Source organism: Gymnoscopelus microlampas (genome assembly GCF_963454915.1).
Source record: "Gymnoscopelus microlampas genome assembly, chromosome: 18".
NCBI classification, from domain to species: domain Eukaryota; kingdom Metazoa; phylum Chordata; class Actinopteri; order Myctophiformes; family Myctophidae; genus Gymnoscopelus; species Gymnoscopelus microlampas.
Window position 1 is genome coordinate 11,789,060 of NC_139955.1, and position 24,730 is coordinate 11,813,789.

Below are 24,730 nucleotides of genomic sequence, written 5' to 3' on the forward strand. Positions count from 1 at the left end.
CACAGGAAAGTCACAGGTAAAAGGAAAACTACAAGTTAAGTGAAGATAAGGTTCTGGCTCTAGAGGGTCTGGGTACAGCATTTGAGCTGACCGACCCCCCCACCCATCTGTCACCTTATCAATACGCATCGCATTAGCATCACAGCTCCACTCTGAACAAGTTTCACATTTTCAATTAAACTAGGAAATTGATTCACGTTTCCGTTACAGACTCACCGCTGTTGGCAACAGCGGAGGATGAAAATGAAGGTTGATATCGACATTTGCCTTGTTGTTTTTTTCCCCTGTATCATTTATTGAAAGTGATCGACGGTCAGTTTGAATTTCACACACTGCTCTCCCCATGGCAAGGTTGATCCGATTGTTACGATGGTTAACCCATTGAGACCTGGAACTGTGTCATTTTTAGATTTGAGCTAAAAAGCATTATTTTACACTTTGGGCTATTCAAAAATAGCAGATATACAAGCTCATAGCGCGGCACCGAGTGCCGCGCTACGAGCTTGTAGATCTGCTATTTTTGAAAAATCGTGAAAATGTGTGCAAATCTTTGAAAATATATATTTTTAAAGCGTACATTTTTAACTCAAATCTTTGCGTCTGGGGGGTCCCTGGAACTAAATATTTTGATGGGGGTCCGCGGCCAAATACATATCATTTTGGGGGTCCTTGACGTGAAAAAGATTGAGCACCACTGATATAGAAACATACGTTTTTCAGAAAACTGTTGAGATTTAGGAGACATGTAGAATCGGCTTCAGGTCTCAATGGGTTAAAGAGGTTGAACTCATGGCGTTTGCATACGTCAGCGCAGTTTAGTATAAACCGGGCCTCGCGCCTGCCACAACAGGAATAAACAGATCAAGCCGCATTGAAAGAGATGTTTGAAAGCGGACGGTGTCAAACGGATTGGTGTCAGGCTTTGGGACTGCAGCCACGGGGGTGATTGACAGACAGCAGTAATGTGAGCGGCAGGGAGAGGGAGGCCTGCAGGGGGACCGAGTGCTCCATGCTCCCCCTGGAATCTGAACAAAATGCTAGCCTTTCCTTCCGTCTCTCCGTGGCTGAACACTGGATTATTATCTTCCACTGCTGAGAGAGGGGCATGGGGGGGAGGGGATGGAGAGAGGGACCCAGAGAGAGAGAGATGCAGTGGTGGAAAAAGTACTCAAACTCTTTACTTAAGTAAAAGTACCAATACTGCAATATAAAAATACTCTGTTACAAGTGCAAATCCAAAATTAAAAATGTACTTGAGTAAAAGTACAAAAGTATTGGCATGAAAATGTACTTAAAGTACCAAAAGTAAAAGTACTAAATATTTGAAAATAGCCGATCTACAAGCTCACAACGCGTCGCGATGCGACGCGTTGTGAGCTTGTAGATCTGCTATTTTCAAATAGCCTAGGTATAAAATAGGTTTAAAGTGGTTAATGTATGTTTCATTATATCATCATTTATATCTGAAAAGTAACTAGTAACTAAAGTTTTCAAATAATTGTAGTGGAGTAAAAGTACAATATTTGCCTCTGAGATGTAGTGGAGTAGAAGTAAAAGTATTGGAAATTGGAAATACTCAAGTAAAGTACAAATACCTCAAAATTGTACTTAAGTACAATACTTAAGTAAATGCACTTAATTACTTTCCACAACTGGTTTTTGAGTGGTGCCAGCCACTCCTACACTTGTGTGTGTGGGTCTGTCCGTCTGTTTGAGCACGGCCTCAACAGCTGCAGCTGATTGCAACACAAGGATGCAACCAGTTACACTAATTCAAAGGCACCACTCTCTTCACACTGGGTGTGATTTTTTTCCCCCTCTCTTTGAATCAGTATAGCTTTAACTTGGCACTGTATGCTGCTTCCTCTATCCTCTCCTCTGGACTGACCCGAACAACCGTCCACCAAACCCGCACCTTTTTGTATTCTGTCCCTGTGTTGCGTCAGAGACGGGCAGGAACCAGAGAGTAGTTATAGCGTCAGAAGAACACGCCAGCTCATCTGACTCAGTGGTGGAAAGTAACTAAGTACATTTACTCAAGTACTGTACTTAAGTACAATTTTGAGGTACTTTTATTTTATTTCCAGTATTTCCAATTGTCTATACTTTTACTTCTACTCCACTACATCTCAGAGGCAAATATTGTACTTTTACTCCACCACAATTATTTGAAAAATGTAGCTACTATTTACTTTGCAAATATAAATGATTACATTATAAAACATACATTAACACTTCAGCCCTATTTCATACCTAGGCTATTTGAAAATAGCCGATCTACAAGCTCACACACGTTGTGAGCTTGTAGATCTGCTATTTTCAAACATTTTAGTACTTTTACTTCTGGTACTTTAAGTCCATTTTGATACCAATACTTTAGTACTTTTACTCAAGTACATTTTGAATTCCGGACTTTTACTTGTAACGGAGTACTTCTACATTGCAGTATTGATACTTTTACTTAAGTAAAACGTTTGAGTACTTTTTCCACCACTGCGCCTGCCTTTCTGTTTGTTTCTCTCTCTGTCTCTCTGTCGGTCAACCTGTCTCTCTGTCTTATCTATACCCGTCTGCCTGTTTTTTCTCTCTGTCTGTCTGTCTGTCTGCCTGTCTGCCTGTGCCAGCGAGTGCTCTGTCTGTCTGCTCAAGCTGCCGCGCTCTATTCATGTGCCGTTCATCTCCCGGTGGAATAAAAGGCTGCCCTCCTTGGGACATGCACCCATCCATGCCTCTGCCGGCCGCGCCGTAGCGAGGCACGGCGCGGTGGATTAGCATTAAAGGGAATAGACTGCTGAGGTGGACAGCAGCCTATTCATGCAGGAATGCATGAATGCATAGCTCAGGTCTGCCAAGCTGCTTTTGTTCCCTAGGTATGTGTGTGTGTGTGTGTGTGTGTGTGTGTGTGTGTGTGTGTGTGGGGGGGGGGTCTTTGTCCTCTACACTAGACTCCTGTCCCTCAGCCCTCCCTTTTATTATTAGGCTAGTGGAACTGACTTTATTCTCTGCCCCATCATTCTGTTTTTTTCTCCTTTCTTCAATCCCCCTCTTTTTCTCAGTACAGTTTTTTTGTCATGTGAGTTTTTTTTGCCGATGCAACATTTCAAATGCAGACACAACGATTATGCATCAGAGGACACCCGGAAAGAACAGCAGTAGCAAATTAATTAATCATAAATGCATGCTATATTTTTCTCTTTCTCTTGTTGACTGATTTGATTTATTGAATACTTTATCAACAGTTTGCGGGGGAAAAAAGCACAGAAAGCACAGTTTAATACAAATACAATGCTAAAGGGATTGAACCCAAGAAAGCACTATGGCTTGTTTCCGCTGGGGTCCATGTGCATTCAATTCATGAGAATATTTAGTGACAGACACATATACAATACTGAAACTGAAATGCAAAAACCTCATATAAACGAGTAATCAAAAAGAAAAATGTGTACAGTAAACAGATCTGGGGGGATCTTCTCTCTCTCTCTCTCTCTCTCTCTCTCTCTCTCTCTCTCTCTCTCTCTCCGTGCCTGTGTGACAGTACATGTGATATATGCGCTCCGGCCTGTGTGTGTGTGTGTGTGTGTGTGTGTGTGTGTGTGTGTGTGGTGTCTCGGTAATGGAGTGGTAAAGCTGCAGGCATTATAGATTGAGCGCAAGTGGCCTCGTCCATGAATCTGCCCCCTAACCATTGCTCTGCCTTTGTGGCCGTAACGATCGCCTCGCTCCCCCTCTGTCACCGTAGTTCCACCATCTTAGTTTAGGGCCCGGGATATATCTCCCCATAAAGGGCCACACAAAGAGGGCCCGGGCCAAGCCTCGCCCGCTCAACGCACAAAGGGAGATGGGCCGGCTTCATGGAGATAAGGGCTGTGGGGAGGAGGGGAGGGGAGGGTGGGAGGGGGGGGTAAGGAGAGGAGAAGAGGGAAGGAGAGGAGGGGAGGAGAGAAGGAGAGGCAGCCAATGGCCATGGGACTGTCAGAAAACCCTATTCTCTATATACACAAAAGACGCAAACCTCACTCAGACACTATCTGTAAGCCAGGAGCTTGTTTGTGTGAGCGTGTGTTGGGCCACCCCTCCCTCCATCCCTCTCTCCCTCCCTTGTCTGCTATCTTTTATAGGCACTCTCTCTCCCTCCCTCCCTCTCTCTCTCTGTGTCTCTCTCTCTCTCTCACACACACACACACACACACACACACACACACACACACACACACACACACGCGCACACACGCACACGCACGCACGCACACGCACACGCTCAATTCCTCCTTTCTTGTTAGAGCATGCTAATACAGTCCATGACAAAGCCCCGGTAGACAGCCCTCAGACAAAACACTTCCCCAGCAGTTCATCTTTGCGCCCGGCGCTCTACAGCGCCACGAGCTAACCAGCCAGCGGTGGCGTTCAAAGGCGGGGATCCGCACATCCACTCTGTCATCTCAGACGCCTATTCAATTTGACTTCATTAGCGAGACCACTGATCAAAGTGACGTTTAAGGACATCAGATCGGCTATTAATTGCCTCCGCCGATGTTGAATGGAGCTCCTTGTCCGCGTTAATAAAGGCGTGATTGATGAACTGAGTGCTATCTAATGTCTTGTGTGTGTGTGTGTGCTGTGATTCTTATAGTCGCCCCCTTTGCAGCGTTTGGTCAAGGTACTCAATGCAAAGTACTTTAAGTCAAAGTAGATGCTCCTGGTCAAATATTACTCAACTGCAAGTGAAAGTTGCTCGTTCAAAGTTGTACTTTAGTTAAAGTACTGGAGTGCTTGCTTTTAAAAAAATATAGTAGTATTCAAAGGTACAAAGGACAAAGTATATTTTCTTTTTCAAGCAAAAAGTTTCAATACAGCAATGCATTGCTGTATTGAAACTTACATTTTAGCAATTTTCACAGTTTATTTTATTCCTAATGTATCTTTTGGTCCTGGGGGGGTCTCTTCCTAGAAATGTAATGGACTCAACGGTACAATATCTGTCTTTGAAATGTACCGGAGTGAAGGCCATGAGCTTAAAACAAAACAAGATAATATCCTCAAGTAAAGTACATATACTCCAAATTATGTTCTCAAGGACTGTACACAGCGTTGCCAGAGTCTGTGAGAGAAGCAAGCAACCAGGTCTAGGAAAACCAGCCCAAAAGAAGCAACTATATGGGCCACACGAGCACTTTAACATGTACATCAGCTATTTGAAAATAGCCGATCTACAAGCTCACAACGCGTCGCGATGCGACGCGTTGTGAGCTTGTAGATCGGCTATTTTCAAAATAAAATCTTGCGGGGAAATCATAATAAGCAGATCTGGCAACCCCGACCGTACTCAAATAAATGTTCCTCTTTGTTTACCCACCGCCTCCCTTTTGCAGAGAAGTGGGTGCGTGGCCGCGCCATCGACCGGGGCGAGGTGGACATGGGTGCCCAGCAGAGCCAGTCCATCCCGCCGGGCCTCTTCTGGAGGTTCCACATGACGGTGCACCACCCCACCTACGTCAAGTTCAACCTGTCGCTCTCGCACAACGCCCTGCTGGGGGTCTACGGGCGCAGGAACGTACCGCCCACACACACCCAGGTACTGCTGCTGCTGCTTCTGCTGCACACGACACGTATGCTGTATAAAGGCACTCTCTCACACGCACGCACGCACGCACGCACGCACGCACGCACGCACGCACGCACGCACGCACGCACGCACACACACACACACACACACACACACACACACACACACACACACACACACACACACACACATAAAAATGCATAAAATGGTGTTGCATGTTCAACTTTTTTTTTGTAGAAAGCCTTTCATGCAATTATGAGGCTTTCAAAGCTATTTATTTATCTGATTGTCTCACCAATGTGTGTTGACTGTTGAGACATTTGAGACTAGATTGGAACGTATTCCACAGGTTTATTTTAATGTTAAGTGACTATGGGTTGTCTTCTCCAATTGATTCTGCAGCTTTGATGGCCTCATAGATTTGTTTAACAGCGCTATCATCAGTGTTGTGTAAATTACATGTTTTTGTTGGTTTACAAATTATCTTTGCTAATTGGATTCATGTCCATGTGTATTTTCAACCCTTTACATTCTGGGAAAACAAGTTTGTATCACAAATATTTGGTGGTCCCCCCTGTAGTAACTCTGAGGACCCCCTAAGTGTTGCAGACCCATGGCTTAAGTGGTTAATGCATTCCTTAACGTACCCTAACGTACCATTATTACTTGAAAGTAATACGTAAAAAAAAAAAAAAAAGAATACATTTTGGAAAGTAACTTCCCCAACACGGGTAGTACAGTGTGTGGAATGCCATTGTGCTGTACCTACATAAAAGGCAGCTCCGCAGACAGACCGACGCGCGCTCTCGAACACGGCACACACTGAGTCATCTGCTTTTTAACATCGGCGCGCCCCCCCCCCCCCCCCCCCCCCCCCCCCCCCTGCTCTCCGCCTGCATGAAGAGGCCTAATTAGCTGTTTTTGACACCAGTGTGACACACGGCCCTCGGGGGGGGAGGGGGGAGAAAAGACTCCACGAGCTGCACTAGTTCAAGGAGGTTTGAAGAAAGAGAGAGAGAAGGAGAGAGAGGAAGAGAGAAGAGGCGTGTGGGGGATGTTAAGGAGGGCAGGAACGAAGCAGAGAGAGAGGTTTAGACAGACGCTGTAACGGTGTGTTGTACTTGAATGGCTGCTTGGTGCTATTAGCAGAACGTCGGGTTATCGAACCAGCCGCCTCGGAGCTCTGTAGGCAGACGACTCAACAATGCACTCTCCTGCTTTCTTCCTTTTGCTGTGTTTTGTTTAGTTCATTTAATCTGCGGACCGGCTCATTTCTCCATCACTGTTTGATCAGTTCAATCAATTGCCATCCGCTCCCTTCGCTTGCAAGGGTCTTTTTTTCCCAATAGCATTCAATAGGAGACAGGCCAACAGATAATTGTAAACGCTGAAAATGCAAATAATGTAGAAAAACGATGTTATAAATTAGAATTCTCATAGACAATAAATGTTATATACATTTTCGAAATGGTTGTTTGTACGGCTAAATCTCATCAGCCCCGCCCCATTGTTCAGAAATCATCCAGTAAATAACGTTTTGTGATGTCAGGAATGGAAGAAGTGCACTGACCCTGCTAAACACCCAAGCTCTGTGATAACAAATACAAGGATACTTACTATTATTCTCAATCCATATTTTATTTCACATTTTACAGTAGAGAGGTTTCCAGGGCATTGCAATATAGTTAGTTTTGAATATGAATCAATATGAAAATGTATAGGCCTATTATACCCAAGTACTTCGTTAATACAGTATGTAGCAATTTTGTCCCCAGGAACCTCTGAAAGTGTATGTGTGCGTGTGATGTGCTGTGTTGTGCATCCCAGAAAGATAAGCTGATGTCATGCATCAGCTAATGGGGATCCTAATAAACTCCTCCACTCGTGATGTTGCTTTCTTTTTTTGGCAACTGATATTGTTGTCTAGATTTTAAAGGACAACGTTGTTTGTTTTACCACAAGGGTTATTTTATTAGTTTGTAATAATAATAATTAAAAGATGAGTGTTTTAAAAAAAAACATGTATTGCTTTCTATCATTATAGTGATTTTAGTGATTTTTAACTGGGGCGGGGGCATTCGGTCCATTGGTAAATAGTCATGAACGCAGCCTCCGATTTCCGTGAAACTTTGTACGCACATCCCCACTAGGCCAAGGAAGAAATGCCACCCTACATTTTTCAAATCAGCCTCATGGTGGCGCTGTAACAGGGAGATTCACCTTTTGGCCTATCCAGTTCAAGAGTTATAGGCCAAAATGTGAATCTAACTGTTGTACAGTACAGTACAGTATGTCAATATCTGAAGTTGTCCCATATACAGTATGTTGCCCTACCACGTATGTAGTATACTGTACTTGACCAGGGTCCCGTCCTTTTATGATTTTTGTTTACCTCCACACCAAATCTCTTCACCAAAAATAGCCAAAAATCAACGCATTGAGGTCTTGTGGATCAGTTATTTTCAACAAATGTTTCCCCCCCCCAGAAGAAGGATGCAAATGGCCATGTGGTTAAAAAGAAGCCCGGGGCAATAGCAGCATCTACAGTATGCCTCTCTTGAAAACCTCTGAGCCATCAATGCAGCTCCTCTGTAGTACTGTCACGCTCAGTCCAACCGGCTGATAGACAGACAGTGTCGTTGCCTGACTCTGTCTCTTTTCCAGTGGTGGAAAGTAACTGTACTTACTTTTTGAGGTATTTTTTACTTTACTGGAGTATTTCTAATCTTCAGTACTTTCACTTCTACTCCACTACATCTCAGAGGAAAATATTATACCCTACAATTATTTATTACAGATTTGATTATTATTACAAAACATACATTAAACCACTTCAGCCCTATATACATTTTGGCCATTTGAAAATAGCCGATCTACAAGTTCACAATGCGTCGTGATGCGACGCATTGTGAGCTTGTAGATCTGCTATTTTGAAAACGTTTTTATATATTTGAAAACTTGTGAAATGGGACATTCTGCATAATGAGTACTTTCTACTTGTGGTACTTTAATTACATTTTGATACCAATACTTTTGTACTTTTACTTAAGTAAACGTTTAATTCCTGACTTTTACTTGTAACAGAGTATTTCTTCATTGCAGCATTGATACTTTTACCTAAGTAAAAGGTATACTTTTAAAAAAAGAGTACATTTTCCACCACTGCAGACAGTGCCGTTGCCTGACCGTCTCTTTTCCGTGCTGTCCTCCGTTCAGTTTGATTTCGTGAAGCTGCTGGATGGAAAGGCACTGCCCAGGTCCCTGGCCGATCCCATCTCTGCCATCAAGCCGCCTCCTAAGGGCCTGCTGCTGAGCGCTCTGCAGGAGACCGGCTTCATCGAGTACATGGACCCCGGAACCTGGCACCTCGCTCTCTACAACGACGGACGCAACCTGGAGCAGGTGCTGCTCCACAGCACACCCATTGGTGAGTAGGGTTTACTGCAGCTGGGTTGTGTAAAATTATCCTCTTTCCTTTCTCCCTTTCCTTTTATTTTAACCCATTAAGACCTGAGGCCGATTAAAAAAATTCAAAATCCTAACAATTTTTCGGAAAAAAAACATGAAAAAATATTTTTCACGATTTTTCAAAAATATCAGATCTACAAGCTCATAGCGCGGCACTCGGTGCCGTGCTATGAGCTTGTATATCTGCTATTTTTGAATAGCCAAAGACATCTAAAGTGACACAGATGCGTTCCAGGTATCAATGGGTTAACAATCTTGGATATTTTCCTAGAATTATTTTATTTTAAATCCAGGGTTCATAAGATAGCTGATAGGACAACAAGAAAAACAGGCAAACAACGCAAAAAAGAAAACCACATTACTAAACTAAACAAATACATAAATAATACTAAGATTTATAGGGCAAATACAAGAGAAAGACACACCTGCTGTATATATTATCATGTGATTAACCTTTTGTTATTATTAAAGTCACAGGAAATAGCGCTGTGTGTGTGTGTGTGTGTGTGTGTGTGTGTGCGTGTGTGTGTGTGTGCGTGTGCGTGTGCGTGTGCGTGTGCGTGTGCGTGTGCGTGTGCGTGTGTGTGTGTGTGCGCGCGCGTGCTGGATGGAACAATCCGCTCACAATAACAAACAAAACAGTTTTAGGATCCTAAAATACCTCTAATCTGTCCACAAACTAGCAACTAGTACGTACTGTGAGAGGTGTGAGATAACACAGATATTTGACAGGCTTGTTCTTCTCAGTTTTTTGAGGTTCTGAGGTTTAACAACATTCAATGATGACACAATATTTGAAAGCTTACAATCTGGACCTTCATAAAAAACATGAAAATGACCTTGCCCTACTTGCAGCCCATTCCATCAACCCTGCCACAGAGTGGGCTGCAGACAGCTCTCTAGTTGTGTTATATCAAGGCATCAGTAATCAAGAACCAATCAAGAATCAGGAGGGTGTATTTGTCACTCACTCATACAGGTCGGGGTGACATGGCCCACAAGCCTGTGCTAACAGCAACAAATACAATATACAACCAAGACACTAATAAGAATTATAATTAGAATGTAATAAAAATAGAATAAAAAAAAATAAGACAAGAGAACACAAAAATAAGGTTAAAAAGGTTAAGACACCTACTTTAAAACTATTAGCGGCAAAGTGGAATGTGCAATGGGGAATGTACAGAATTAGCGGGGGAGTGTAATAGAATGCATGGCGAAGTAAGATATACAGTATGCATTTATCTAGTGCACTTGCCGTTGGCCATTCTTTCAATGCTTAACGTACAGTATCACATACTGTATAGGCCACCATTATTTTTGCTGCTGTTGAACCTGCCAGAAGGATTGTTTTCTTATTAATGGAAAGCGGTATCATTTGATGATTAGGGTTTATTAGAAGAGGGGGAAACGTTGTTTGCCGTTTAACCACATTAACCCTGGCATACCGCCTAGTTTGGGCATGTGGATCATTATAGGTGAAAAGTTTCGAAAAAATGTCAAAACTGTATTTTCGATATTTTGGAAAAGCATAAAAAAGGGCTTATGTGGTTATGTTCAGAATTTGATATCCTGCAGTCCTTTTCCCCAAAAAGTGTCAGTGTCAGTGTTTCTCTGTCTCTCCTCTCTGTTCACTTTGGTTTCGTGAAGCTGCTGGACAGAAACGTCAGCACTTTTTATTTTTTCTAATAGTTTCTTCCTTTGTTTTCGGTGACCTTTACCTCGCGGATGCTGAGGTCACCGTGTCTGTCTGTTTTTGTCCTCTCTCGTACGGGACAGGTTGAACAGGACTTTGCTTTGAAACTCTGTGACATTTGAAGGGAACATTTCAGTCACACTTCCCGTGAAGCCCATGTCAATGATGCTGGGCGCTTTTAAGTGAAGTAATGACGTTCCTGGAGGTGTACGCTGGAAAGTTTTGTGGGTTTTTCTTGCATAGATCTAACCACCTGAGCTGTGACGCGTTATGAGCTTGTAGATTGGCTATTTTTCATGTCTTTTTTTATGTTTATAATGACACTCCCAAAACGGGATGCCAGGTTGAAAGTGGTTAATGCTATGTTTAAGGCGTAGCTCTGCATGAGTCTAGCGGCTAGCTGTCTAAAAGAGGCTTGGTCTGTGTGTCTACAGCATGTGTCTTTCTGTGTCCAGAGCTAATCAGGACTGATCAGCGCCACATTATTTGTGCACAATGCATGTAAGGCACATAACTACCTCGACTTCTTTCACATAAAGTTTTAGACCTTTTCGAATATTTAACTTATGAATTATTAACCCATTCAATCCAGGAACGCATCTGTGTCATTTTAGAGCAGCAAATATGAAGTATTATGATGCTTGAACTTGTAAGTCATTGTATAATGCTCATAATGTGTTATGATTATTGTTACAAAGCGTATCAGTCATTATAGCTAATGTTATTATGAATGCAATGCATTATACGCACGTGTATAATGCATTAGACGTGGGCTTCATAGTAGGTGGTACGTACCAACATTTCTTACTATAAGAATGAGCTTGGCACAGCACAAGGGGAGCCAATAGAAAGGGGAGGACAGGATCTGCTAACTTCAGCTCATTGCCATGACACACGCAAATGGCAGCGCTAATTGAAGGATGTGAATAATGCAGGAGTAAGTGGCTGAATATAGACAGGTGGATAATTACAAGGCAGCCTCCTCCCTCCCACTTTGTCCAGTAAGTCCGTAGAATGCAGAGCTGGAACCCTGGCGAAGGAGGTTGCATAGTAACTCCACTAAAATGAGAGAAATTACAGTGCACTGTAGCTAATTGATGGTGATTAGAATGCCAGTCAGAAAATACAATTTCTTTAGTACTTTTTCACGTGGAATGAATTTGGAAAGAATTTAATCCATTAAATCCGGGAACGCATGTTTAGCTATAACCATTCTTTTATACTTTGGCCTATTGAAAAATAGCAGATCTACAAGCTCCTAGCGCGGCACGCTACGAGCTTGCACTTTTTTTTTAAAATCATGAAAATATGTGCAAATGTTTTGAAAGCGAACATCTTTCACTCAAATCTTTGCTTCTCGGGGGGGGGGGGGGGGGGTCCCTGGGGGGTCCCTGGAACAAAGTCTTTTCAGATGGGGGTCCGCGGCCAAATACATATTATTTTGGGAGGTCCTTCACATTAAAAAGCTGATATACAGCAACATACGATTTTTTCAAAAGAAAATGTCAAGTCAAATCTTTGCTTCTAGAATCCCCAGAAGCAAAGATTTGTTTCGCAAATGTTTGCTTTAAAAAATATGTATTCAAATATGTGCACACATTTTCACGATTTTTCAATCGATCTACAAGCTGATAGTGCCGCGCTATGAGCCTCTATATCTGCTATTTTTGAATAGCCAAAGAAATGTAAAAATGACACACAGATGCTTTCCCCGGTTAGGTCTTAATGGGTTAACTCTGAGCTGGTTCACATTATCCTGATATCAGTCTGAACTGTCAACCCGTTAGACTCCATTTCATGCAGTCCACTCAGTGGAGTGGGCACAGGTCTGGACCCTGGCAACGTTCACACAGTACAGCAGAGTCAGAAATAAAGAATTCTGCCCACGGACAGTCAGGCCTGCAGGCTGTCAGTGAATGGTGCGTTTTCAAAGAGAATATTGCATGGACCGGGGTGTCCGGGTGGCACATGGGTAAAGTTGGTTGGGAGAGTGATCTCTCTCGCTCCATTAACGACTCCTATACAGCAGGTTGGTCGACCAGCTCAGTGGCTTTGTGGTTAGAGTGTGTCCGCCCTGAGACTAGGAGGTCGGAGGTTCGATTCCTCGGCCGGGTCAAAACTATACAAATGGGACCCAATGCCAGTCCCTGCGACTTACCAGCGTCATGTCCAGGGGAATGTACTTGTACATCAACCCGCCTCGCGCTACACAGGAACAGGAGGTAGGCTCCTGACCTATGGGCCTCATGGCTCGGCAAGGCTTACTACTGTAATAGGTTGCTCGGGGTGCATGTTCAGCAGGGAGCAGAACTGGAAGCAGTAACGTGTTTCTCCACATGTTACGTCCTCCTGGTGAAACTCCTCACTGTCAGAAAGGGGCTGGCAAAGTCCAATACAAAAGAAATTATTGGAGGAGATGTACTGCAGTACTAGAGGGTAGCACGGGTCCGTCTGTAACCGAAGATCCGAACCGAGAACCGAACTGGGTCGGGGCCAAAATAACGACTTGTCCCTCGGGCACGGGTCGGATCAGTTCCAATTGCCACTGGTCAATATCGTCTGTTGGGTCCAGTAATTTAGAATGTTTTCTCGGTTCCATTCGGACCGGTACAATTATTCACGGGTCCGTTTCGGTTCGGATCCCATGATGTCAGTCGTCTATGATATATCTATGATGTATGACTCCACATTTGAGCAAGGTTCCAGCCTGATCCGAGACCCTTTAACTTCCATTACGAAATGTAGGTCAAATATTTCAAAAACAATAATAAGAATTATAATTGGAATGCAATACTAATAGAATAAAGTAAAATAAGGCAAGAGAACAAAAAAATAAGGTTAAAAAAGGTTAAGACTCCCACTCTAACACTCTTTAACCCTTTAAGACCGGGAACGCGTCTCTGTCATTGTAAGAATTATTTGGCTATTCAAAAATAGCAGATATACAAGCTCATAGCGCGGCATGCCAGTCAGAAAATACAATTTCTTTAGTACTTTTTCACATGGAATACATACATATATATATATATATATATATATATATATATATATATATATATATATATATATGAGCACTATGAGCCTCTATATCTGCTATTTTTGAATAGCCAAAGAAATGTAAAAATGACACACAGATGCTTTCCCCGGTTAGGTCTTAATGGGTTAACTCTGAGCTGGTTCACATTATCCTGATATCAGTCTGAACTGTCAACTCCATTTCATGCAGTCCACTCAGTGGAGTGGGCACAGGTCTGGACCCTGGCAACGTTCACACAGTACAGCAGAGTCAGAAATAAAGAATTCTGCCCACGGACAGTCAGGCCTGCAGGTTGTCAGAGAATGGTGCGTTTTCAAAGAATATATATGTCACAAATATTTCAAAAAGTATAAAACATGCCGCTGATCGATCCAGCAGTTTGCGAGATCACCTCGCCCAGACAAACAGACAGGAGGACACACACACACACACACACACACACACACACACACACACACACACACACACAGACACACAGACACACAGACACACAGACACACACACACACACACACAGACACAGACACACACACACACACACACACACACACACACACCAAGCACCAAGCACCTTATAGAAGGCCAGCAGGCCTGCAGAGTCACACCGTAAAAGATAATATTGCATCGACCTATTGCATTGACTGCTGTAAGAGTCTGTAAGAGACTGATTGTAAGAGTTACATATCTCCAAGGGTGCCGAAGCCGGTAACTCCACTGCTTTTACAACCCAAGCTTCTGTATGAATTGTTTGGGCAAGAGATTATTGCTGATCGATATAGCACATCACATCGGCCCTGTCAGGAGAGACTCTCGATGCTGCATGATCGCAAGACTCCACAGCTTTGAGGTCAAAAGAAAGATTATTCGACTGGCAGTGGAATCCCGTTCTCTAAACTCTTAACGGGAAATAGGATGAGCATTTACCCTGATCTCAGTGCCAAGACTCGGAAGCAAAGAGCAACCTTCAATTAGGTGAGATCGGAGCTGCAGAGGCTTAACCTGAGAGCTGGATTTATCCACCGTGCGACGCTCATCTTAACCTTTCATAATGCAACACACACAAGTTTTCCACTGCGGAGAACACAGAGAACTTTTTCAACCATTACAGTACATACAGTACGGTACAGAGATGATGAGAAGGATGCTCCTCTGACCAGCAACCCATTGATCTATTCATCCATACAGCAGCATTCTAAAGCAGGTATACAGCCAAAGCTGGATCACCCCATGCTGACATACCGAATGAACCACTTAAGCCCTATTGCGACAATAGCAAATTGTAGTCGATCTACAAGCTCACAACGTGTTGTATTGCAGCGTGTTGTGAGCTTGTAGATCTTTTGTTTGTTTGTTCGTTTGATGACCTACAGTGCCAAACATAAGGATGCCAGGTTGAAAGTGGTTAACCCATTAAGACTGGGGACGCATCTGTGTCATTTTAAGATTTCTTTGGCTATTCAAAAATAGCAGATCTGTAGATCTGCTATTTTTGTAAAATCGTGAAAATGTGTGCAAATCTTTGAATATATATATATATATATATATTTTAAAGCGTTCTTTTTTTAAATTGGCCTCAGGTCTTAATGGGCTAAAGGGACATGCTACCTGTACTATATTAAACACAGGGCAGTCAAATTGTGTCTATAATGCACAGGTTTACCCAAAGGATAATTCTCCATATTATATAAACATATCAAAACTTGGGGGGAACATTAACATGGCATAACGAGATTTAATTTAATCAGCTGATCCGCTCACATAGCTTAACTAACACCCCAGAAACGCTACAGAATTAAATGAACTATCTCACCAATTGTGTCCCTTAAATGTAACTGGTCCTTTCATGCACATGATGTGGGAGTGTCCCACAGTTAAATGCTTTTGGGTAAACAGGGTAGTAAATACCTCTCCAAAGCATTACAAATACATATTCCTTGCTTCCAAAAGTGAAGCTCCTTAATGATGATGATGATGATGATGCATTAACGTTCAGTTAAAAGACGTTTCTGGCTGCCAGGAAGCAGAGCCTCCTGGCACTCAGATGGCAGTCTCCAACACTCATTTATGTAACCAATGGAAACAGTTATTGCTTGCCGTTGTTTTAATGGAACTTCTCCACTGTGAGATTAAATGGTGCTAATTGACAGACAATAGAGATGGAATTACCTCATACTGTAAATAGAATGCCCATATTTATGATTATTCTCATCATAGGCCCATATGAGTGGGTGGGTTGGGTCTTTTTTTGGCGTGAACCCGAAGCAGCCTGCCATGTTGAACAGGGTGGTTGTATGTACTGTGTGTGTGTGTGTGTGTGTGTGTGTGTGTGTGTGTGTGTGTAGGCTAACATCTTAGCTTATACTATTTGGTGTAGGGGGCTCTTGGCCGGACTGGTGAGCTTTATGGCCGTGTTATGGCCGTGTACGGGACACTACAGTACAGTATGCATATCACTGTGTAGCCCAATAATATAAAAGGATGAAGAAAAGCAATAGGCCTTTTTCATGGCAGCCATATTGACATGAAACCGCTTCGTAGGATAAACACAGGTGTTACCAATTATACTAATTAAGGTTCTGTTCTATTTTGTGTTGCAGAGTCTCTCCAGTGAGACAACATCCACAATAGCAGCACCCTGACTATTTGACCTTAACGGAACAGAAACTTCATTAGTATAATAGGCAACACCTTTGTTTACCCTACTATGCAATGCCAAATGGCTGATACGCTATGTATAATGAGCTCTTTTTTTGGTGAAAATGTGTGCAAATCTTTTGATATGTTTTTTAAACCGAAGATTTGTAAAATATTTTGTTCCAGGGACCTCAAGAAGCAAAGATTTTAGTACAAATGTTCGCTTTAAAAATATATATATTCAAATTTTCACAAATGTTATGTTATATCTGCTATTTATGAATAGCCATAGTATAAAATAATGGTTAAAGTGGTTAAAATCTAAAATGACAGATGCTGTCCCGGTCTTAATGGGTTAATGTGAAAGAAAATTTAAAAAAAGTTCTTATCACACAAATATTTGGGGGCCACCATGTAGTAACTGTGAGGACCCCCTGTTGAAGACCCATATTCTACAGCATTCACACAATGCAATTGTGTCCACAGTCCACCTCATAGGGAAAATAAAGCCTCACAAAAACATCCCCATCCCCCTATGTGGGAACAAAACAGAGCCATACAAAATCTAAAAGAAAATAAAGTGAGCAGGAACCAGTGCAAAGGGAGTATAACACAGAACTAGGACTCAAACTAGGGCGGCAGTGCCTCGGGAGGTACATAGCGAGGCCCTCTGGGAATCGGAAGGTCGTTGGTTCGATCCTCTGCTCCCCAGGCTTCGTGTCGAAGTGTCCCCGAGCGAGGCACTTAACCCCTAACTGCTCCCCGGGCGCTGTTAAAAATAGTCACCCACTGCTCCTAATAGGATGGAACAATTCCAGGTATGTGCAATTTTACTATTTGCACTGTTGGCACCTATGCTAGCACACTATGCTAAGTAGCTAGCATATTGTGAGCCACAATATACATGTGTTAATCACGTTTAAAATAGTGTTCCTATTTTGACCATATCATTATAAATGTAAAAATTCTAAAGACTACTTTTTTTCATCACACATTATTTTCAAAAATAGCAAAAAATACAGATCTACAAGCTCACAACGTGTGATTATGTGACCCATTATGAGCTTGTGGCTATTTCCTCTATTCAGTGTACAAAAAGGATAGGGCTTAAAGGGATAGTTCACCCCAAAACATTTTTTTTTCTATCAATTACTCATCCCATGAAGCCTTGAATTCATGGAGATTTTTTTGTTTTTGTTGCATTCCTAACCTAAGCCAATAATTTGATGACCGGCGGAGTCTTCATTGAGTCTCCTAACGTAAACTATGCCGGTTATCAAATTATTGGCTCAGGAATTTGACAAAAACTAAAAAATCTCCATGAATTCAAGTAATGTTTTGGGTGAACTACTCCTTTAAGTGGTTACACATGCATCCTTATCTACGGTGTGCATTATGTCACAGTGACACAGTAGCACACATACATTCTCAACTGAAAACAACAATAACATGCAGTGGAATTCTGTGAATGAAGGCCAACTGCTGGTAATGTTTCTTCCACTGCAATTACAAACTCGGCCATTTGACAAGTCATTGACGTCCATTCTGTTTCAAACGAGTGTTTAGCAGCTCCCATGCAGTAGCTGGATCTTTTGTTCTTCTAACACAAGTAAGCACATACAAACTGCTCTATATAGTGGCCAGATAGTTTCCTCATATCCGCAAATTTCAATTGTATGTTCACACTGCAATGTGCATGCTTGCAGACTTGAAGAGCTGATTTTTAAACTACAGGTCGGGCATAGGGTGAAAAAAAAAACCTCAGAATGTGTTAACGTGCGCAAAATGTGTTATTATTGTGTTAACTTATGTGTATGTACTTGTATAGTATTGATTGTTTAAAATGTTTCTATATCATGTTCAATGGAGTGGCAGCCAGCAGGTAGACAATCTGGTTGGTTTTAACTGCAATTATCTTTTTGGGCTTGTAGGCCCCTTCTTTCTCAAGAGTAACAGACTGTATAGAATGTTACACTGGATATTGCATTAAACTGACAGAACATTGAACTTGGTTTTGTAAACCAAAAGCAGATGGAATGAATACAGGTGTGTTGCTCACATGTTGGGTATCTGCAGTACAGAGTAGCAGTTAGTAATTAAGTAAAATTGTCCTTTAAATCCAAAGGTTTTGCAACCTTTCCACCTCATTACCTGGCGTGATAAGGAATTCCACACTGTGCCGGTTGCATGGCTCCCTTGCCAAAACCAAAGACCCGTTTGTAATCCAATCTCCTGTGCACAAAGCGGCCGGCCGGCGCCAGGAATTCACGACAACACTTTGAAGACGCTTTTCATTTTCGTGTGGACAGAACCCCTGATACACAGACACAAAAGAACTTGACAGCACTGCATTTACATTTTGAAGCTGTCAAAAAAAACACCAGGCCTGTAGCAGTACTTACAATGACATGACAAATATTCTCGCACAGACAAATATTTGTTCACTTTACCTGGTTACAGAAGTCGAGGTAAAAGCAATAATCACATTTGTGCTAACAAATGAATTCAGCAGTGCCACAAATATCTTTGTATGTGTGTGTATGCGTGTCTGTCCTTCGCGTATCTCGTGAACCGTCCAAACAATTGCCTTCACATTTCGTGTGTGTATTGCTGACACAACATGGGAGTGTATATAGTGTCGACTGTGAAATCGGGCGGATCAGCGGTTCCCCTGAAACGATGTGTGCCACGATTACATGCAAAGTCGTGAATGCATGCAAATGTCATGGCGCATACGTAGTAGATGCTGACCACAGGTAATGCACTGGTTCATGAAATGCAGATAGAATGACAGGGGACAAAGCTGCCGGTTCAATTCCCTCCTATCTCACCCACATGCGTTTGTCTCTGAAAACTGCTAATGTGACAACCCGGATTCAAACTTGTTTCTCCCGTGTGAGAAACTAAACATCTACCGCTCCCCTCCCTTCTTGCCCAGGCGGGGAGCTTAGACTTGTGAGCTTCAGGCAGGGCTACTCCTCCACGCTAAGCTACCCTCCCAGTGAGCCATAGTCGGCTATTAGACGTCCGTCTAAAACCGGGTTATAACTGGCGTTAAGCGTCTATATAGACCGTCTATATGTAGCCATTGAAATGACGTTGTTTCAACGTCTAGGCTAAGCCTAGCCGTTGAAAAAAACGTTCACTTTTAGACCAGTTACAACCCGGTTTTAGCCCAGCCGTTTAGACTTATTTTAGACGCCTAATAGCCCGAAAAATGCTCAGTGGGCTGTGTTTGGTCAAATAGCAGCGGGAGTGAATGAGGGAATCGTTTTCTTTCCACAGCTATACCCAGTGTGTTTTTCTCCCCAGTTAATATTTGTATAAGATCCAAAAAACTAGGTGGTACAGTAAGTTTGCTGTATGCCATCCTCCTCCACCTGCTGTAGTTCACTCGGTGTGCAGCCGGCCAGGGTTTAATTGGAGTCCCTGCTGACTTGTTTATTATGCTCTGCCTGTCAACACACAGCCGCTCTGAGCCTCTACTCTTTACGCAATGAGCTCAAATGCCTGTCCTCAAAAGTTCTCCTCAAAGTACTGTACTGTTGGCAAAGTACCTCAAAAAATTAGAAAATAAAAAAAAAAGAGCTGGGGAAAGCAAAATAGCACGGTTAACTAGCTCCCTGGTTACTTCTAGTTAACGCCGCGGCCATTTCCTTCCGGGTCATAAACCACCGCTGTGACTTTACGGGCTCATAAAGCATGGAAATGCTTATTTGACCAATCAGATCGCCGGGCTGGAGGTACCCGTTTTATAACGGCATTTAACTGTAATAACTTGTGGCCTGAATGGTTTCTAACTAGACGCGTTATGCTCACACGCGGGCACATCAACTCACACACACACACACACACACACACACACACACAAACACACACACACACACACACCCCCCCCTACACACACGCATGCACACACTCGCACGCACGTGCATAAGGTGCACGCACACACACTTTCTTTCTATCCACCCACACACACAAGCTCGACACAATCGAATAAAACGTTTACTCACTATAACACAGTCTCTTATTCTTCATCATAATATGATATATTAAATATTATAGATCATATAGGTTGCTATATGTTTAACCCATTGATACCTGGAACGCATCTGTGTCACTTTAGATGTCTTTGGCTATTCAAAAATAGCAGATATATAAGCTCATAGCGCGGCACCGAGTGCCGCGCTATGAGCTTGTAGATCTGCTATTTTTGAAAAATCGTGAAAATATATTTTTTTTGTTTTTTTTCAAAAAACTCTTAGGATTTAGATTTTTTTTAAAGAATCGCCTCAGGTCTTAAAGGGTTAAGCTTTCTGTATACCAGAAGAGGAACACGGCCCTCTTTCTGCATGTCGGGTGTTCTACTGTATGTGTCGGTCATCAGAAGGATCTGTATTCCATCTGGCACACGCATGCATGTGTGTGAGAATACACACGTGCCTGATTATACAGAGAGAGAGAGGTAGAGAGAGGTTTATAGAGAGAAAGAAGGGGTGGGGGGGGGATAGAGAGAGGGAGAGAGATAGGTAGATAGGTGTGAATAGGAGAGAAATGATTGCCGTTCCTCCGTTTCCTTCAGTGTGACAATGACAGGTGATGGAGGTGAAAATGACTTTGGTCTCCGTAGCGATGCGTTGCCGGGGAGAACGGAGCCGCTGTGTGTGTGTGTGTGTGTGTGTGTGTGTGTGTGTGTGTGTGTATACCGCTTCCTGGCACTGGCTGTCTCATTAGCATGTGTCACCACGCCTCAAGGCTCTGCCGGCTGACACATAATAACTGTGGATGCACATGTTTGTTATTTGTGAGTGTGCACTGTGTGTGTGTGTGTGTGTGCGTGTACGTGTGTGTGCGTGCGCCTGCTATCCTGCGCCGTGTCATTGGATTTGCCACCGTGACTCAAGCTACTGCAGTCGTTTGACTCTTGACTCTCCATTGGAACAGTAAAGGGTCAGAGGCTAAAGCTACAGCCGTGTGTTTGTGCAAGGGTCACAAGTGAAAGTGATTTTACTCAGAAATAACACAGGAATTGGGTTCATTTTTATTTAAGAAAATAATAATGATAATGAATAATTCTCTTTTTATCATTTAAAAAAACAAACATTTTAAAATAGTGAAAATAGCTGATCTACGAGCTCACAGCATTTGGGCGACACTCTTGTAATGATGAACTAGGGCATTCATTTATGAAAAATAAATATATGGAGAACGATATATACAGCAATGACATACTGTACAGTAATAGTTAAACAGACATCTACATGAAGTCTGAAGAAAAAGTTACAGTGGTACAATATGATGACTTTATTTATTGAGTGAAATGTTTCAAAATGTTCCCGTTTACACAAACATCATAACTCACTTACATGTCTGACATCTGCTCATATCTGTGGTATCTCTCACCTGCACAAAAGACTGTGATTCTATATCTGTTGCTATGTACGTATATGTGTTGCAAATGATCTCTACTTGCATATTCTGCCTCATTTTATCTATATTTTGACCATGGTATATATGCATATTTGACACTATCTTGTTGTTTCCCTTGTTTCTTTCTCCATTCGTTGCCCTTGTGAGTCTTTTCTTGAATCTTAAAAACACTGGGAGGGTGTGAAAACAAATTGTAATTTCACCCTCGCTTTTACACCTGTAGCTTAGTCCTGTGATGTGTCATAGTTGAAGCTGAAGTCAAAAAAACACTGGAAGAAGCAGCTACTCTTCACACCTTGTTATAATCTCTCTGTTTGACGTTCAGACTGACCTGGCCCGGACAGAGTAGCATAAAAAAAAACATCTCCGAGTTCAATCAACAGCCTCCGGGCTCTCGGCTCTGAACCAGAAACTTCCGCCACGGAGCACAGCAGGCTTATATAACCGTCTAAAATGCATAAAGGCGGCTACTCCTCGCTGCACCGTACTTTAAGTATCCGCAGAGTGAGATCTTACGCGGCAGACATATCAATACCGGAGCAGAGCGAGAGTGAGAGCGGAGGCAGCTAATTGAAGGCCGATAGAAGGAATATGATTAAAAGCACACAGCCCTGGCGGAGGGAGGGGACGACGTGATGAAACAAACCCGTAGCCCAGATGAGACCCGACGCAGGGAGGAACAAGCGTCGCATTGATCTTTCCCCCCGAGCCGAGGTTGTTAAGCTAGTGCGGTGGCACAATCATATTCCAATCTGCACTAACTCGCGCGCTCATAACTGTCAGTTTTTCACGTTGCCGGCGTATAGCGACGCGTTCCGTCAAAGATCTGCCCTCCGGGGAAAAAAGTTTGTTGATCTCAAACCATCGATGGTTGTAAATTAGCGCTGCGTGCGTTGTGTTTCCGACCTAGCGAGGCAGTTCGGTGCGTTTAGTGCTACGCGCTGTAAGCAAGTGCCTGGACGTTCCCCAGAGAGCAATAGCAGCTGGATCAGACTAATCTAATATGGCCTCTGTCTGGGGAGCTATCCATCGCTTATCAGATCCCTGCATTCAATAAAGGAGCTTTACACACAACTGATGCGGTTTACAACTGAAATGTTTTGTTCAAATTCTCCTATCTTCCTTCTGCCCTTTGTGTGTCGGCTGCTGTGTGTGTGTGTGTGTGTGTGCGTGCGTGCATAGACTCGATGGATGGTTGCTCCACAGACTGTAATGGGAACGGGGAGTGTGTAGCCGGCCACTGCCACTGTTTCGCCGGGTTCCTGGGTCCTGACTGCGCCAAAGGTCAGTACGTCATCCCTCAACCCCTGCTTCACCTCCCCGTCTTCCAAGTCTCTCTGTCACCTCCTCTCGCTATTTCCCTTTGTCTCTCCTCTTCTCTCTTTCTCTTTATCTGTCTAGGGGTGCAACTGTTAATCGAACTGGATTTAACCGATTATAAAAAAAAGTAATAGATCATTAGCTCTCTTACTGCCAGACTTATTTCTGGCTGCGTGCACCCACTGCCAGCCATAATCACAGAATATTTATCTCCAGTATGATCGATCCCCTGATGGTTGCTTATCACTGAGGGGTTCACTGTGTGGTTTCACAAATGTCAACGAGGTCATCGAGACCTCTTTGACATTCATTGTCTGCCTTTGAAAAGAACATGTCTGGGCCAAAAATACATAGTAAAAAAGTACACAGGAGCCGAGATACAGCCTTTTAAAGTAATAAGTTAACCAAGAAGTGAATGGAGCAGTAAATCTTCGGATCACGATATCTTGGGTTCTGAACGTTTTTCTCAAACGTTTTTTTTTTTCTTTTCTTTTTAAGTCATAAGTCGTTCTTGGCAGCCAGGGCGATTCAAATAAAATAATCGATTGTCAAAAGTAGAAAACCAATATGCAAGCTCACAACACAAGCTCACAATGGCAATGCGTCGTGAGCTTGTATATTGGCTATTTTTGCTCTTTTTTATTATTTCACATTGATTTGTTAAAAAATATTTATATGTATATACCAAACAATGCTTCTCAATTATTCGATTAGTTGAAGAATTAATAGATAGAACAATCACTAGGAAGATAATCGATAGTTGCAGCCCCTATATATAGCCCGAATCTACCTTTGAAATGATTGCAGCTGTATGTGTCGACTGTGAGGTATCACGCCCCGTGATTTATTTACGCTCATCTCTTATTCATGTGCACCTCTCACACCTGACTCATTTGCTCATCTTATTAAACTCTGGCTTTTGGAAGTTAGGAGCGACAGTTGTTTAAAAAAAAAAAAAAGTTGGGAAAAAAAAGTGCTGTGATGTGATGCACTGCTTCAGGGAATGTTAGATTTAAAAGGATCAAACGTGTGCGCTCACACACACGCACACACACACACACACACACTCGCACACGCACACACACACGCGTGTGCCCTTCTGCGCAATTTTCTCCAAAAAATGAAGTCTTTGGATTGTTGTTCTAATCCGTCTGAGAGTCTCCAGCTGGCGTTGGAGGAAGTCTGTCAGGCAGTGTCGTCAGCCTGTCGTCGACAGGCTGCGAGCCCCCTCTCCCCTCCCCTCCCCTCCCCTCCCCTCCCCTCCCTCCCTGGCTGTCATTACATTAGCCACACAGCTCTCCATCTTTACATGGAGATATCTCTGCCTTCCACCCTCATCCTGGAAACAGCCAACGCTCTCTCCTTCCCTAATCTTGCGCTTTCACGATTGTTTTCACGGCCTGTTCAGAGCGAGGGGACGTCGGGGGAGAGGGGGATTTTCTACAATTCCTGGGTTGACGCGGTAGCCAGGCTCAGGTGGTGCTTGAGTAAATTGAAACAGCGTGAGGGATAAGCCTGTGCGTTTGTGTGTGTGTGTGTGTGTGTGTGTGGCTGTGTGTGTGGCTGTGTGTGTGTGTGTGTGT

The 24,730-nt window shown here is 43.0% G+C and overlaps 1 protein-coding gene across 1 annotated transcript in view; it reads left to right on the forward strand.

Annotated features, from left to right (window-relative positions):
- Positions 1–24,730, forward strand: part of tenm1 (teneurin transmembrane protein 1) — a gene marked incomplete at its 5' end in the record, with an annotated part of 403,177 nt that overhangs the window by 184,784 nt on the left and 193,663 nt on the right. The window contains 3 exon segments of the mRNA XM_084041664.1: positions 5,370–5,572; positions 8,780–8,990; positions 23,010–23,111. Of these exon segments, the coding sequence (XP_083897790.1) occupies positions 5,370–5,572; positions 8,780–8,990; positions 23,010–23,111 (516 nt within the window).